This window comes from Bubalus bubalis, chromosome 14, assembly GCF_019923935.1.
Source record: "Bubalus bubalis isolate 160015118507 breed Murrah chromosome 14, NDDB_SH_1, whole genome shotgun sequence".
Classification (NCBI taxonomy): Eukaryota; Metazoa; Chordata; class Mammalia; order Artiodactyla; family Bovidae; genus Bubalus; species Bubalus bubalis.
In genome coordinates this window covers 9880168-9894811 of record NC_059170.1, presented here as the reverse complement: position 1 = coordinate 9894811, position 14644 = coordinate 9880168, and the positions used below count along the sequence as shown (strand labels likewise).

General features: G+C 51.2%; 2 protein-coding genes across 8 annotated transcripts in view; one reads left to right on the top strand and one right to left on the bottom strand.

The window, feature by feature from the left end:
• Positions 1 to 14644, top strand: part of SYS1 (SYS1 golgi trafficking protein) — a 32011-nt gene that overhangs the window by 2057 nt on the left and 15310 nt on the right. For 2 of the 7 annotated variants that reach the window (XM_025263389.3, XM_025263390.3), the window contains exon 3: positions 52 to 119. In XM_025263389.3, coding sequence (XP_025119174.1) covers positions 52 to 119 — 68 coding nt within the window. The other 5 variants (XM_025263388.3, XM_025263392.3, XM_006077687.4 and 2 more) reach the window with 5 other exon arrangements.
• TP53TG5 (TP53 target 5) lies at positions 7636 to 11203 on the bottom strand. The gene is made up of 4 exons (XM_025263386.3): positions 11118 to 11203; positions 10779 to 10909; positions 8639 to 9122; positions 7636 to 7724 (listed from the first exon to the last, which is right to left on the bottom strand). The coding sequence occupies exons 1-4, from the start codon at positions 11190 to 11192 to the stop codon at positions 7719 to 7721; spliced, it is 696 nt and encodes a 231-aa protein (XP_025119171.2). The 5' UTR covers positions 11193 to 11203; the 3' UTR covers positions 7636 to 7718.

Sequence of the window (14644 nt, the reverse complement as noted above, 5' to 3'; positions counted from 1 at the left end):
CTCTGCCAGTTTTCTCCTCCAGCGTATTTCCATTTGTGATTTCCCCCTCAGATCCTGGGCTTTTCCACCCCTCCAGGCCGGCTCTCCACGATGTCCTTCGTCCTCAACGCCCTCACCTGGTGAGTATCACCAGTTTTCCTGTCCAGCTTTTGAGGTCTTAGCGCTGGAACTAACTTTCTGATTTGGACCTGACACAGGCTGGCACTTGTTCCTGGGTAGAGGTGGACTAACATGGGTGGCAGAGACCAGTTCTGGGACTGGCTCCATCATAGGATTTCTTCCACCACTGTTTTGACTTGGCTGGAAAGCTCTTATGTCACTCTGAACATGCTGCCCGGGGACCGCTTCCCTCTCAGATCACTTCCCTGATGTGGAATGAGGTGAGGGAAAGATTGGACTGGGAGTCAGGAGAACTGGATTCTATTCTTGGCCCATGTGCCATCAGCCAAGTTCCTTCCCTTCTCTCTGGGCGTCAGGTCCTCACTTGTACGCTGAGGACTTGGACTGAGGGGCGGTTTAAGTGAAGTGATTAAGAGCTTAGGCTCTAGAGGCTGACTCACTTGGCTTTGACTCTCAGCTCTACCACTAGTCTAGTGACTGTGGACAAGTTAATCTGTCTAAGCTCCAGTTTCTTCACCAGTAAAATGAGGCTAATAATATTACCCACCTCATAATGGTAAGGGTTTCACGAGTTCATTCACAGGAGGTACTTTGAACAGTGCCTTGCACGTTGCTATTCTTGACCTTTCACTGGAGTTTGAACATTGGTGGGGTGACTGTAACCTGGATTTGGCTCCCAGATATGTTCTGTTTGACTTACCCAGTTGTCAACCCATGCAGGGGGTTCAAGATTTTTTTTTTCCCACTTAATTGAAAATCAGGATATTTTATATTAAAAACCTAGATTTCTGCCGTCTCTTAAGAAAATGGGATGATCAACCGATTCCAGGCCAGCCTTCTAGCCTGGTGGTTTGTCTCGCTTTAGGCCCCACTTTAAATGGAACATGTCTGCTTCGTGGTGCCACAGTCCTCCCCAGTCTCTCGGAGCCCCTTGAGTGGCAGCTGCCCTGATCGTCATGCTCATACTTTGTCCTCCTTCCCTGCCTGACTTACTCTCAGCACTACCCGCCGGGCTCCTCTGGGCATCTGACATTAACCCCTGCCCCCCACTTGTCTCGCTTGCTTCTGACCCCTGTGCTGTCATCCTGTGTCCCCACACCCCCAGATACGCTAATCGAAGGCCAGGACAAGCCAGTGACAGCCCACTGCCGTCCTCTCCCCACAGTGCCCTGGGCTTGCTGCACTTCATCCGGCGAGGGAAGCAGTGCCTGGACTTCACGGTCACTGTCCATTTCTTTCACCTCCTGGGCTGCTGGCTCTACAGCTCCCGTTTCCCCTCGGCGCTGACCTGGTGGCTGGTCCAGGCCGTGTGCATTGCACTCATGGCTGTCATCGGGGAGTACCTATGCATGCGGTCGGAGCTCAAGGAGATCCCCCTCAACTCAGCCCCGAAGTCCAGTGTGTAGTGTTGGGTCCTTTGGACACCCTGCTGGGCACTTGACCACCCCTCCAACCCCTTGGGCTGCTCGGACCGCCAGATGAGGTCCAGCCCAGGCCTGAGAGGAACCCGGGAAATGTGAAGTCTTGGTTGGTGTCGGGGAGAGAGTGAGGTCCCCGTCAAGAAGGTGGGTAGCGGGGCAGGATCAGAGCTGCAAGAACCACCTCTGTCCGCGGAAGCCTTGGTGTCTGGGAGGTCGGCGTGGGCACCTCTTTCAGAGTCATAGCAGAATTGGAACCATGTCACTCTTGAGCCACCATACCTGTCACCAGCCTGTTATTTTAAAAAGGAAAAAAAAAAAAAAAAATCAAAGATACCTGATCGGAGCGAACCACTCTTCTAGCCATCTGTCTTACCTTCTGGGACAGCAGTTACATACTGTTTCCACGTTGCCCTGACTATGGCTGTTCAGTTGGAACAATCCTTGGTTTCTGGATCCAAAGCCACAGAAAGAGATCTAGGTGCCCAGTAAGTAGCAGGCTGCTGTCAGGCAGAGAATGGCAGGTGGAGGCATCAAGCAAAAAAAAGAAAACCCAAAAAACGCACAACCTGTGTTCTGCTGCACGCATGCGCGCACACACCCCTGAACCCCGTGACTGTCTTCCGGTTCTCTCTACTGGGTCCCCACCCTGCTGCCAGCTTTCCACATAGCGGGCCAGAGGACCCAGAGAAGAATCCCAGCATTGCTGCCCATCTCGTGTTTGACCTGGAGTCACGACTTGTTCTCTAGGAATGACCAGGCACTCCAGCTCCCACAGGACCTCCGTTCTGGTGGTAGTTCCCTTTTCCTGCCTTATTTGGAATCCCACAGTGGGAGGGAACTGTGAGCGCCCCAGACCCAGGGAGCCCAGCCTTCCAGCTTGAGGTGTACTTGGTTGTACTGAAGGAGATAGGAAATTGCTACCAAGGTTTTTCTTTGAGGTGGAGTGTCCTCTGTGAGGGGGCTTGCAGTTGCCCTTACTGTGTACATAAATACAGTATTTTCCACGGTTCTGCCTGCGCTTTATTTTATAATGCCATGCTTGGGACTGGGAGGGGTCAGCACAGTCAGACATTCATTAGAGCCAGGAGATATAAAGAATTATTAGGCCACCTTTTTTTTTTTTTTTTCCCCTTCTTGAGCCCAGGTGTTCCTCCAGTTGGTTAAAACATGGAGTGCAGGGAACTCCTGTGTCCCACCCTGACCTGCAGCCTTCTCCGCTTTGCCTTGGGCGAACTGCCATGACTCAGGATGCCTTTCCCACTTGCCAGTGATTTCTGACTCTGCCAGTGAAACACACTGGTCTAGACCCACTTCCTCATAGAAACCACTGCTGCTCCCCATGGGCCCTCCGAAGCCTCCCTGAGCGAGCTGATGGAGTTCCTCTTGCAGAGTTAGGGCTACACAGATGGGAACTTGTGCCATCTCCCCCAGAAGCCTTTCAGCCTCCTGGCTCCCAGCCCCGCAGGATAGGTAGTGGAGGCTGACAGGATGAAAGCTGAAGAGTGAACATGCCCGGGCAGAAGCTGGGAAAAGGCTCGGGTGAGGCGCCTCAGAAACAGGGCACCCTGGCCAAGCAGGGAGGGAGCGGGTTGTTTATGGGCCGCTAATCCTGGCTGCAGAGTCCAGGAGGTAAGACTGGGCTGAGATGGCCTCCCCTGTGTCAGTGGGTTTCCTCCAGACACCAGAGACTCCACAGGCAGGTGACTCCCTTTATTCTGAGGAAAGCCTCAGAGCCCTCCCGTCACGTGGCCAGCTGCGGTGGCGCCACCTCTTTGGGACTTTCCCACAAGGGCTCGTGACACCCCGCTGCGTGTCTTCTCTGATGACGGGCCTCTGCCCCCAGAGTGTCAGTTGGATCTTTTTTGGAAACTGCCAAAAGTCAGGGGAGCCAACGTGTTTTTTTTTTTTTTTTTTTAATAATAAATGACTAAGCTGCTACTTTACTGAGATGTTGATGAATTCTAAAGTGACAAAGCAGTGTCTAGAGGCAAATTCCAGAGGAAGAAATAGCATCCACTGAGTACACGAGATGTCCAACAGTAGACTAAGTGCTGTACGTCTCCTTGCTCACTTAATCTTCCCAACAACCTTCACAAGTAGGAAGTATTGGGACTTTCCCTGGTGGTCCAGTGGTTAAGACTCCGCAGTCTCAGTGCAGAGGGCACAGGTTTGATCCCTGGTTGGGGAACTAGGGTCCCATATATTGCTTGGTGTGACTGAAAAAAAGAAGTAGGAAAACCATCTGTGTCTTACAGGTGAGGAAACTGTAAGGAACTTGCCCAAGGTTACGTTAGGAGCTGGCAGACCAGGATTTGGGTTTCAGTAATGAAATTAGTAAACTCATTTTGAAGACATTAATAGTCAAGAATGGTTATATTCTTATTGGTTAAACAATCTGTACTTTGTAATCGTACTTTCTCATCCTACTGTATTGTAAATACTAAGGATGTAAAAAGCATTGTAACTATTACTTGTTTTCCAAGAAAAACTAATAGGCAGTACATTAAACATGGCCACAGATTTTCAAGTGAACATGAGGATGTCTGCAATGATTTTATTCCAAAGAAGAATACCGAGATCAGAAAGTTACCTCCACCCCTGCACTGAGTTGGTGTAGCTCTTGACTTTGTAGGGGTGTGATGGCTAGACACCCTGTTCTTCCCGTTCACTACTCAACTCCAGCTATTTGGAGAGAGAAGTGGGAACTAGGACATAGCTGGTACTCAGACTAGTTTATGACCTGAAGGGAGGATGGTAAGGGAGAAAGGGATGTCTAACTCAGAGGATGCCTCTAACCCCTAATTCTAGGCGGGCCTGTCCAGATCAGAGCCAAACGGGGGCCAGAATGGCACTGGGGGTGGGGGTGGTGGGAAGCTCCAGGTCCCCTTGAGTCTCATGGGAGGGACAATTAAAGCAGGTTAACTTCCCCTGGAAGGTGAGTCTTAACACTCTCTTCAGTGACTCCCCAGATCAGGGTAGCTTCCTCCTGGCATTCCCAGAGGGCAGTCAGCACTTAGACCAGGGACCACAGAGCCTTAGGGGCCTATTCTGGGCCCACAAGAGAGCGGCCTTGTGGAGGGGGAATTAAACGCTGCTGCCTTGGAGGACTTCCCTGGTGGTTCAGTGGCTAAGACTCCATGCTCCAAAGGCAGGGGGCGCAGGTTTGGTCCTTGGTGGAGGAACTAGATCCCACATGCTGTAATGTAACAGACCTGGCTCAGCCAAATTAAAAGCACATGTGTATTTTTTTTTAAAAAAAGCTGCTGTCTTGTTTGAGGTTTTCTGTAGGAAAGTAGCAAAGGGTGATGAAACAGTACTGAGACAAGGGGTAGAGAGAGCTGAGAGCTTTAGTCCTCATCCTGCCTACGTGGCCAAGCCAGGGAGAATTCTACGGGGCCTGATGTTAGAAGGCTCTAGAGAGCGGCCGTGGAGTGCCCGGTTAAGTCCTGGAGTCCCATTGCTAGCTGTGAGACCTTGGACAAGCTACTTAACCTTCCCTGGGTTGAACTTCCCTGGCTTCTTGTGAGGGTTCAGTGAGATGTCATATGTAAAGCACTGTGCCTGATATGTAAGAAGTGATTCATGAATCTAAGCAGTTAGGATTAAGACACCACGACCCCATCCCCATTTTACAGAGGAGACCCCTTTCTTTGGAGCCTTGGCTGTTAGATGGGGGACAGGCTTGTGCCCATAACGTAAGTACAGCAACAAAGTATTGAGCTCCTATGTGCCACGTGCTGTAAAGTAACGCGTTTCTAACTTAATCCAGTGACGTCGGCACCATTGTTTTCCCCATTATGCAGACAATGAAACTGAGGTTTAGGAATAAATAGCTTTCCTCAGCATCAAACAGCTGATAAGAAGCCAGGCCTGTCTGCCTCAGCAACCTCGTCCCCATTTCATATTCCAATCATGTTTAAATAGTTCATGGCCCACACTGGGAGAGGGGCAGCCTCCAGGATCCAGATGCTATTTTAGCAAAAGGTTGTGAACTTGAACATAACGTTGGCTTTTTAAACAAGCAGCTGGTTCCCTAAACGTGGGCAGTTAGCCAACTGCCCATAAGTGAGAAACAGGGCCAGTACTGGCCTTGGGGCTTTATTATGGCAAGGAGGCATGGAAAAAAGGCCAAATGTTCAACATCCTGCAAGCTAATTTCAGCTACATCAAGCCTGATTTGCTCAGAGCCCTCTGGAATGGCTCTTAGTATCCCTCTTTTTATAAACAGATGAAATAGGCTCTGAGAGATCATGTGACTTGTTAAAAATTCAAACACTTAACATTTTTCCCTAGTTAACTGTTGGTTGGCCATTTCTCCTATAGTCAGTTTCTTTATCTCCGAGATCATCTGCAGCATCCTGCCCAAATCAGGATCTAACTGAACCCTGAAGAAGAGTCTCAGGTTGAGGTCGTTAAACAAAGGGAGAGTGGTAGTGGAGAGACCCTGGTTCTGGGATCATAGGAGGCGGGTTGCCTGAGCCTAAATACCAGCAGGTGGAAGGGATAAGGCTCCAAGGAGTGAACTGCTGGGAGTTATTCACATGCACGAGCCCTGCATCCTGTCTCCCCCCCTGTAGCACGCTGGCCATGCTGGGTCCCAACCAGCCTAGGCACACAGGCTCCTGTCTGCTCACTTGATGGCCTCCCCATGGGCCGCTCAGGCCCAGCTCTGGTTCCCAGTTGGGCAAAGCAGAAGTTGCCAATCTCCCCTAGGCTCAGGGCTTTTCATCCCCTACTTGGGGCTCCCTGGGGGAAGGTTCGAATGAAGATTAGTGCATCCCCCCTTGCTCCCGGGGTTGGTTGTATGATTTGGGAGTGAGTTGCCCTGATTGCTCGCTGATAGCTCACTGGACAGAAGGTTACTTGAAGTTTGACAGAATGAAGGCACTTGGGAGGAAAGGTTGAGTAGAAGGTTGATGGGATTGATGTTCTGGGCAAGGGAGTCGAAATGGGGAGTACCCAGGAGTCAGGCTGGAGCGGGCATGTAGCTTGAGGTGGGGGTTGCAGGAATGGAAGTTGTGTGGAGGGATAGGGGCGGGATGCCCGGGACGGGAACTCTGCACCTGGTTACCACAGGTGGGGAACAGCGAGGTACAGAGTGGTCCCATGCCAGGCTGTCTGCGGCAGCCTGGTTTCTGCTGATGCCGACCCCAGGGATACTCAGTCACAGTGCTGGGCCCCAGTGGGGAGGAGGGACGTGAACCTGTGGATTCAGCGGGAGCCTCTCCTGTCCTTCCCCCTCCCTCCCAATCTGAGGGTCTCCATCACTGCCCTGACTCCCTGGGGGTGGGGTTGGAGGCTCGGCGCCCCTCCGTGGCCCTGCTGCTTCCCAGAGGGCGCCTGCTTGCATCCAGGGGAAGATAGAGGATGACAGTCTTCGTTCAGAGAAAGCCTGGGCCCCCTTGGTTTTCCTCTCCCTAACGGCACATTCAGGGCCCTGTGGCTCCTACCAACAGCGGGGGTGACCCGACCGGATGTGGGGTTGGAGGATGGACGTTCTGTGTCTGTCACATGTGAGCAGTGAGACAAAAAAACAATTCCCGGCCTGACTGGTGCTTCCCATGACCCAGGAGGGGCACGGTTCACATTTCCAGCTGACATCTACTGACATCAGGCGCCATGATAATAAGGGCGCAACGCGCGTGTTTGACGGGCTGGGTGCGGTGTTGCACCTTTTTCCCCTTCGGGAGGTGGAATGAGGAGCAGCCAGGAGACCTGGTTTAGAGCTCTTACCGTGCCACTTCCCAGGACCATCCCATCTCGGAGCCGCAGTGGTTTCCTCTCCTAGCCTCACAGGGCCATTGTGAGGCACCCGGCAGCCAGGAAGCACACAACAAACGTTCCCCTTCTGTGACTTCATGGAGTGTCCCGCTCAGGAGGCCAGCTTGCAGAGTGGGGGAGGGGAACATCCCACTGCTTCTTTGTTCCGGGTTCTACACTGACGTCAGGGACCTGGGGACAGACTGAAATGACCCTGAAGTAGTGATTCACGGCCCCACCCCCAGTCCTTACCTTGTCGGAGAGACTCTTTCCTCCATCCTGTCCAGCCCCAGAAAGACAGGCAGAGCCAGTGGCATATGGGAGATTTTATTTGTAGACTTAGGAATTCTCCCGCCCTTCCCTCCCGGTCCATGATTGTGCCATCTCCCGCGCGCTCTCTGCACACCTCGGGCTCCGTCACACCTGCGAACGGAGACCTCAGCATCAGTCGGCAGTTAAGACCACCCCCAGGGGGCGCTGCAGGCCAGGGAGAGGGCTCGGGGACCCGGGGCGCTGCGACGCCCGGCCCATTGGAGACGCCTGCTTTGCTGATGGGGCAGCCTCCTTTCAGCTGGACCCCCAGGCTCCTCACCCTCTTCCTTCCTTGGAAACTCAGCAAAGGGGCTGAACTATTTCTTTTGTTAAGGAACTTTTTGTTCAGAGTAAATCCTATTTGTGGTTGGTGGTGGTGCTGGTGGTAATTTAGTCCCTACGTGGTGTCTGACTCTTTACGACCTCATGGACCATAGCCCACCAGGCTCCTCTGTCTATGTGTGTTTCCCAGGCAAGAATACTGGAGTGGGTTGCCATTTCCTCCTTCAGGGGATCCTCCTGACCCAGGGATCGAACCCAGGTCTCCTGCATTGGCAGGGGATTCTTGACTGTCGAGCCACCAGGGAAGTCCAAGTCTTATTCAAGGCATGAGTAAATAAAATAGAGTGTAGATCGAAGAGGGGATAGGATTCAGCAGAGCCCTACTTGACCTCTCCCTCTTCCCCCGACATTTGGAAATCCCTGGACTCATTTCCCAATGAGATTCTGAACCGCAGCAGTTTGGTCCCTCCTAGGCCTCTAGGCAATGGATGCCCTGCCTCAGGACCACGTTTCTCAGTGTCCTCCTTCCCCAGAGCCCCTACTTGGGTCCTGAGAGGTCCACTGACCTGCTGCATGGCCTTGGTCAATGGCTTCTGCCTCTCTGGGCTTCCCTCTCTGGGTGGAAGGTCGGGCCTCCCAGCACCGCCAGCCATAGCCCCCAAGACTCTGGACCCTATGCCCCCGGCTCTGGGCCCAGCTTGGGGCCAGTGTTTCACCCTGGCCTGGCGGTGGTGGTGTCACACCTTGTACAGATGGACCATCGGCATCTCCAGTGACGCCGAGCAGAAGCGGGTGCAGCAGCGCCTGACCCAGCGCAAGGCGGAGGATCTGCACATCACCCGGGGCCCTGGGAGGTGGACTCGTGTGGGCAGCCCCTCAAACCAGACCCGCTGGTTCACTCTTTCCGGCTGCTTCACATCCTTCACGGGAGTTCTGTCCTGGTGGGTCTTCCGGAAGATGACTCGGGGGTCCCCAGTGGGTGGCTCCTGTGCCTGGGCTCTGGGACTGGTGGTCAGGCTGTGACCCCTCGATGTCATCGGGGCCTCAGGCTCCATCTGCTCCTCTTTCTGTGGCATAGCCTCCTGTGCCCTGGGCCTCGACTCCTCACACTCCTCAGGCTCCACTGTGGGCTTTAATTTCTCAGAGTCCAGTTTCTGGTAGGAACACCCAGCCTCCTCCTGGAGCTCTTTGTTATTTTGTTCCACTTCATCCCAGACGTTATCGTACCTGGCAGGGAGAGGAACAGTGGTCAGCAGCATAGGACCGAGGCTCCGGTCCTCCACTAGTCCTGAGACAGCTGTGCTGCCGCTGGCTCAGGGGGCCTGTCAGGAAAGCCACAGAGAGCCCAGAAAGAAGCTTCTCCACCACTCAGAGACCTTGCGCCTGGGGGCAGGGTATGCGGTGACAAGAACTGGCAGAAGGGATGTGAGAGGCTAGAAAAGCCTATAGCAATGGCTAGTAGTTAGGACACTAGAAACGTGTATTACCTGCATCGGCCACTGGGTTAGGGCTCTGTCTCTCTGGATTTCAGTTGACAGAGTGGACTGGTCCAGTTTTTTTTTTTTTTAATTTTTTTCTTGTTCCAAGACATCTTAGAAAGTAGCTCCAATGACCGCCCCCCCTACCCTGATCCCACCTCACTTCTGAAGGGGCAGCATAGCTTCCTCTTAACAACACAGTTGGGGCTTGGGGCCAGTTAGGGCTGGCTGCTTTAAAAAGGGTTGGAAAACTCTGGGACTAGATGGTCCTGACCCTTTGGGCTCAGTGTTTCCTGATCTCCTGTATCGAGGAGGTCAACTTAGAGGGAGGGAACCTGAGGGGTGGAGTTTGCCAGAGGTGTTAGACTTTCCAAAAGAGTATCTGTCACAGACTGAAGTCCCCTGCAACGTGGCCGCCCCGTCCTAGCTGAGCACGTGTGGGGAGGGAGAGGCCTCACGCTCAGGGTTAGACAACACTGAGGACAGTCACGGCTCCTGCTGGCTGGGGGCCACCAGGTGTCAGGCCCAGGACCCTCAGCACAGTTCCGCAAGGCCAAAGGCGGCTTGGAGAACACAGGCTTTGGGGAGACACTGTGGTTCAGGCTTGCTTCTGCCTCTTAACATCTGAGTCATTTGGGGCAAGAAAGGTGTCAGAGCCTTAGTTCCCTCGTCTGAAAACCGAGATAATTCTGTCTACCTAATAGGGTTTTTATGGAGAAGATTAGGTGGGAAAATGCTCGGCAGGGTACCTGGCCCTTGAAGAGTGAAAGGGAAAGTCGCTCAGTCGTGTCCGACTCTTTGTGACCCCATGGTCTGTTCAGTCCATGAAATTCTCCAGACAAGAATACTGGAGTGAGTAGCCTTTCCCTTCTCCAAGGGATCTTCCCAACCCAGGGATTGAACCCAGGTCTCCTGCCTTGCAGGCAGATTCTTTACCAACTGAGCTATCAGGGAAGCCCTTAGCAGGTGCCTTATAAATGTCAGCTTTCTTAGCATTGCTGTGAAGTGGGAGGGAGCTTGGCCTCAGCAGGATGACTAGTCTGTGGGTGAATCTGTGGGTGGTGATGAATTGGGAGGGGCGGGAAGGGGGCCCGCTTGCTCAGAGCCCCAGATGGTAGTTAGTCCCATGACTGGATGATTATGACCATGCTTATGACAGCAGCTCTGATTTCAGCTGGGAACAGCTTCAAATCCTAGCTCTGCCACTTAGCAGTTCAGTTAATGGAACAAGTTACAGCATATCTTGATCCCCAACTCTCCATCACTAAAATAGGGCTACTAAATGGCTCCCTTTCTCCCAGAGCCTTGTCAAAATGCGGGTTTCTAAACTTTTTAGCACAGTGCCTGTTCCTAGTAAAGACAGCTATTGGGCCCATGATGGTGGCCATGGGTGGGCCAAGCTCACCCAGAGGAGATCCCCAGGATCTTTGGGATCCTGAGCAGTGAATTCCAACACCTTCTGGCCAAGTTATGCAGTTCTTGGATCCGAGGGTTTGAGCTTTTGAGCAGCTTCAAGAGTGACAAGTGTTTTAATACCTGCCAGGGATGAAGAGACAGGAAAAAAAAAAAAAAAAAGGAAGCTTCAGCTTTCTTGGGATAGCCTCCCAACTCCCACCTGGAGTCTGGCTCAGCTCAGCTCATGGTGAGGCTAGTTGACTCCGTCCGGGTCACCCGTGGCAGCCCCGAGCAGCACAGTGTGGGGGCTTAGGCTCTCTTTAGTGGGCACCCAAATGTGGCATCTCACCATTTTAAGTCGGTTCCGCACGATTACTTTGCTGACAGGCTGATGTATCTTGTCCTCTGGTTCCTTAGCTTGCATCTGACAGAGAGAGGGAAGGAGCGGGGTGGGGGGAAATGCTAACACAGGATGAGCCCCCTGAACACCCGGTAATGCCTCTCCACTGGGCTTGGGTTGATAAACCCTAGACTGTGATTTTTGTCACCTTGGTTTGGGGGCGGAAATGGGGAGTCTGTTCTAACTCTCTTGACCCCCCTTCACCTCTCCCCCTCCCCCTAGATGGAAAGAACCCCACCCTGGGCGTGGTTGGATGCTTTGTTGAGACCTCCACTAGATCCAGTCCCAAGTCCAACCTTGGAAACCACCTTATTCTTGGGCCTCTTCTTTGTCGGTGGACTCATGCTGGAGCTGTGGCACATATTGGACAGATGGCGCAAGACTGGTGCCTGGCCCTGCCTGCGCCCTGTCCGCCCCCACACTCAGGCTGGGCATCAGGACGCTTGTGCTGGTGCTCCCAGGGAGGGGGGCTGTGACATCACTGAAATGTGTGACAGTGGCAGGTCTCCAAGGAGCGTGTGTGCAGCAGGGGTGGAGGCTGAGAAGCTGACTCCTGTCCGTGCAGGCACCTAGGAGGCGCCAGGCAGAGACGTACACTGTCACTATTTCCCTGCAAGGTAGGAAGATTCCCCACACACACATTTTTTTTAATGAAAAAATCAGGGTTCAAATAAATTAAATAATTTACTCAAGGCCAACACAGCTGGAGAATGGTAGAGCTGGAAACATAAGGCCTGACAATCAGCCCATGAAACCTGGTTCCCAACTGTGCTCATCTGTTCATTCATGTCATATATGTTCATTCGTGTGCATCTGCTGTGTGTCCGGTGTGTTCTAGGTGCTGGAATAAAAAAAAAAATTCTGCCATCAAGGAACTTACATTCTAGTGGAGAAGAGACAGTATGTGTTCTTGTAAAGATTCAATAATGGGCTGTCTGAAACAAAGTATGTATATGTGTGTGTGAATGTGTGTTTATCATGAATTTTACTGAAAGAAATCTAAAATAATAAAATTCTACAAATACTCTGTTGTGAATCCTGTAGGGCCGGTTTGCTCTTGCAGTATACTTTTCTCAAATTTTGCCTAACTCTTGCATCCATAGTCAACCTATGGTTGTAACTGATGAACAGGTGTCATTCCAACATGAGTGTTGATGTTTTCATTCATATTAAAGAGTAAGAAGAAAGTGAAAAAGTGGAGGAACAAAGATGTTGGAATTCATTTCTCAATGATCTAATTGACTTACTGCAATAAAGTGAATTACCAGAGTCTTTTGGTTTCCCAGTGTATATAAAAGTTACACTATACTGTAGTCTATTAAATGTGCAATATTGGCATTATGTCTAAAAATGTGCATACCTTAATTTAAAAATACTTAATTGATAAAAAAGCCTTATCATCTGAGCCTTCAGTGAGCTGTAAGAGTAACATCAAAGACCACAAGTCACCATAACAAGTAGAGTAGTGAAAAGGTTTGGAATATTGCGAAAATTACCAAAATGAGACACAGAGACATGAAGTGAGCAAATGCTGTTGGAAAAATGGCGCTGACAGACTTGCTGGACACAGTCTCCACAAACCTTCAGTTTGTAAAAAGCTCACTCTCTGTGAAGTGCAGTAAAGTGAAATAACATGAGATCTGTCTGTAACAGCTATAGACAGCACACATTTACATTATTAACATTTCCTCCCTGTGCTTTGGCCACCTGATGCACAAAGTCAACTCATTGGAAATGACCCTGATGCTGGGAAAAGATTGAAGGCAGGAGGAGAAGGAGGTGACAGAGGAAGAGATGGTTGGGTGGCATCACCAACTCAGTGGACATGAGTTTGAGCAAACTCAGGGAGATAGCGAAGGACAGGGAAGCCTGGCGTGCTGCAGTCCATGGGGTCGCAAAGAGTCAGACATGACTTCGTGACTGAACGCCACCAATGAACATTTCCTCCCTGGTGTTGTTAAGGCTAGACCAGAGGTTGGCAATTTCTTCTTTAAGAAGCAAGATAGTGAATACATTAAATTTTGCAGGCCATGTAGTTGCAACTGCTCAACTGCTCTTGGAATGTGAAAGCAGCCACAGATAAGGAAAAGAGTGGGCCTGACTGTGTTGCAGTAAAATTTATTTACAACAATAGCGGGCCGGATTTGGTCCAGGACCATCCCCTGGCCTAGACAATCAACAGGACAATAAACCAAAGCCTGACTTGTCACACTTACTTATTTCTGTGGTGTAAATACTTCAGCCTGCCAGCGTGATGTCACTGAATGCAGGTTTGAACAGAAAGGCAGTCACCTCTGTTATATATTACATATTTCTACTGTATTTCTACAGTTGTAAAGATTCCCAAGATCATAGATAGTAGCAAAAGGTAGTAAGAAATTAGGAAGTGTTGAGTTTGAGCACTTTCCATCTTTGTTTTTAATATCATTAACTCAATGAAGTTGGTATGATTTAAGTTTTAATGATCGTGTTGCATAATGAACAGCCAGTTGAGTTCCTAAAAATGTCATATGCCTCTGTTAACAGCATGCTCCTGTTAACGTTAGATGGAAAGAAGTGTGTGGAGAGAAGTAAACAAGGTGGATGGGAAATGGAGAACAAAGGTGGAAAGTTTGCTGTATTAAAAGGGATGGGGCTTCGCTGGTGGCTCAGTGGTGAAGAATCTGCCAGCCAATGCAGGCGACGTGGGTTCGATCCCTGACCTGGGAAGATCCCACATGCCTCAGAGTATTTAAGCCCATGCAGCGTAACTGCTTTACCTGTGCTCTAGAGCCTGTGAGCCATGACTACTGAAGCCTGTGTGCCCTGGAGCCCATGCTTCCCAAGAGAAGCCACTGCAGCGAGAAGCTTGTGCACCGCAAGTAGAAAACTCACCGCCACTAGAGAAATGCCGGTGCAGCAACGAAGACCCAACGCAGCCGAAAGGATGAACACTGCTATATTTGAAATGGATGACCAACAGGGTCCTACTGCACAGCCCAGGGAACTCTGCTCAGTGTTCCGTGGCAGCCTGGATGGGAGGAAGTTCGGAGGAGAATGGGTACATGTGTATGTGTGGCTGAGTCCCTTCGCTGTCCACCTGAAACTATCACAGCATTGTTAATCGTCTATACTGCAATACAAAATAAAAAGCCTTTTAAAGAAGAATGGAATAGGACCCTTTCACTGACAAGATGAGATGTGAGGAGAGACCCGGAGGAGGTGAGGGAAGTGGGGAGAGGTAGTGGCAGAAGGTGAGGACAGAGAAAGTCCTGGTGAGGGGCTGGGCCAGATCGTGGGAGATTGGAACAACTCAGGCTGCTCTGAGTGATCTGCCCACCTGGCCGCGTCTGAATAATCGGAAAAGCTTGTGACGTACAGCTTCTCCCTCACCACCCACTCAGTCGGCCAGTTTGATACCCAGCAAGTGTGGGAACCAAATCCACACCACACCTAGATGGAGGGGTGTGCATTCATTTGGGGTGCTCACCTCTGCC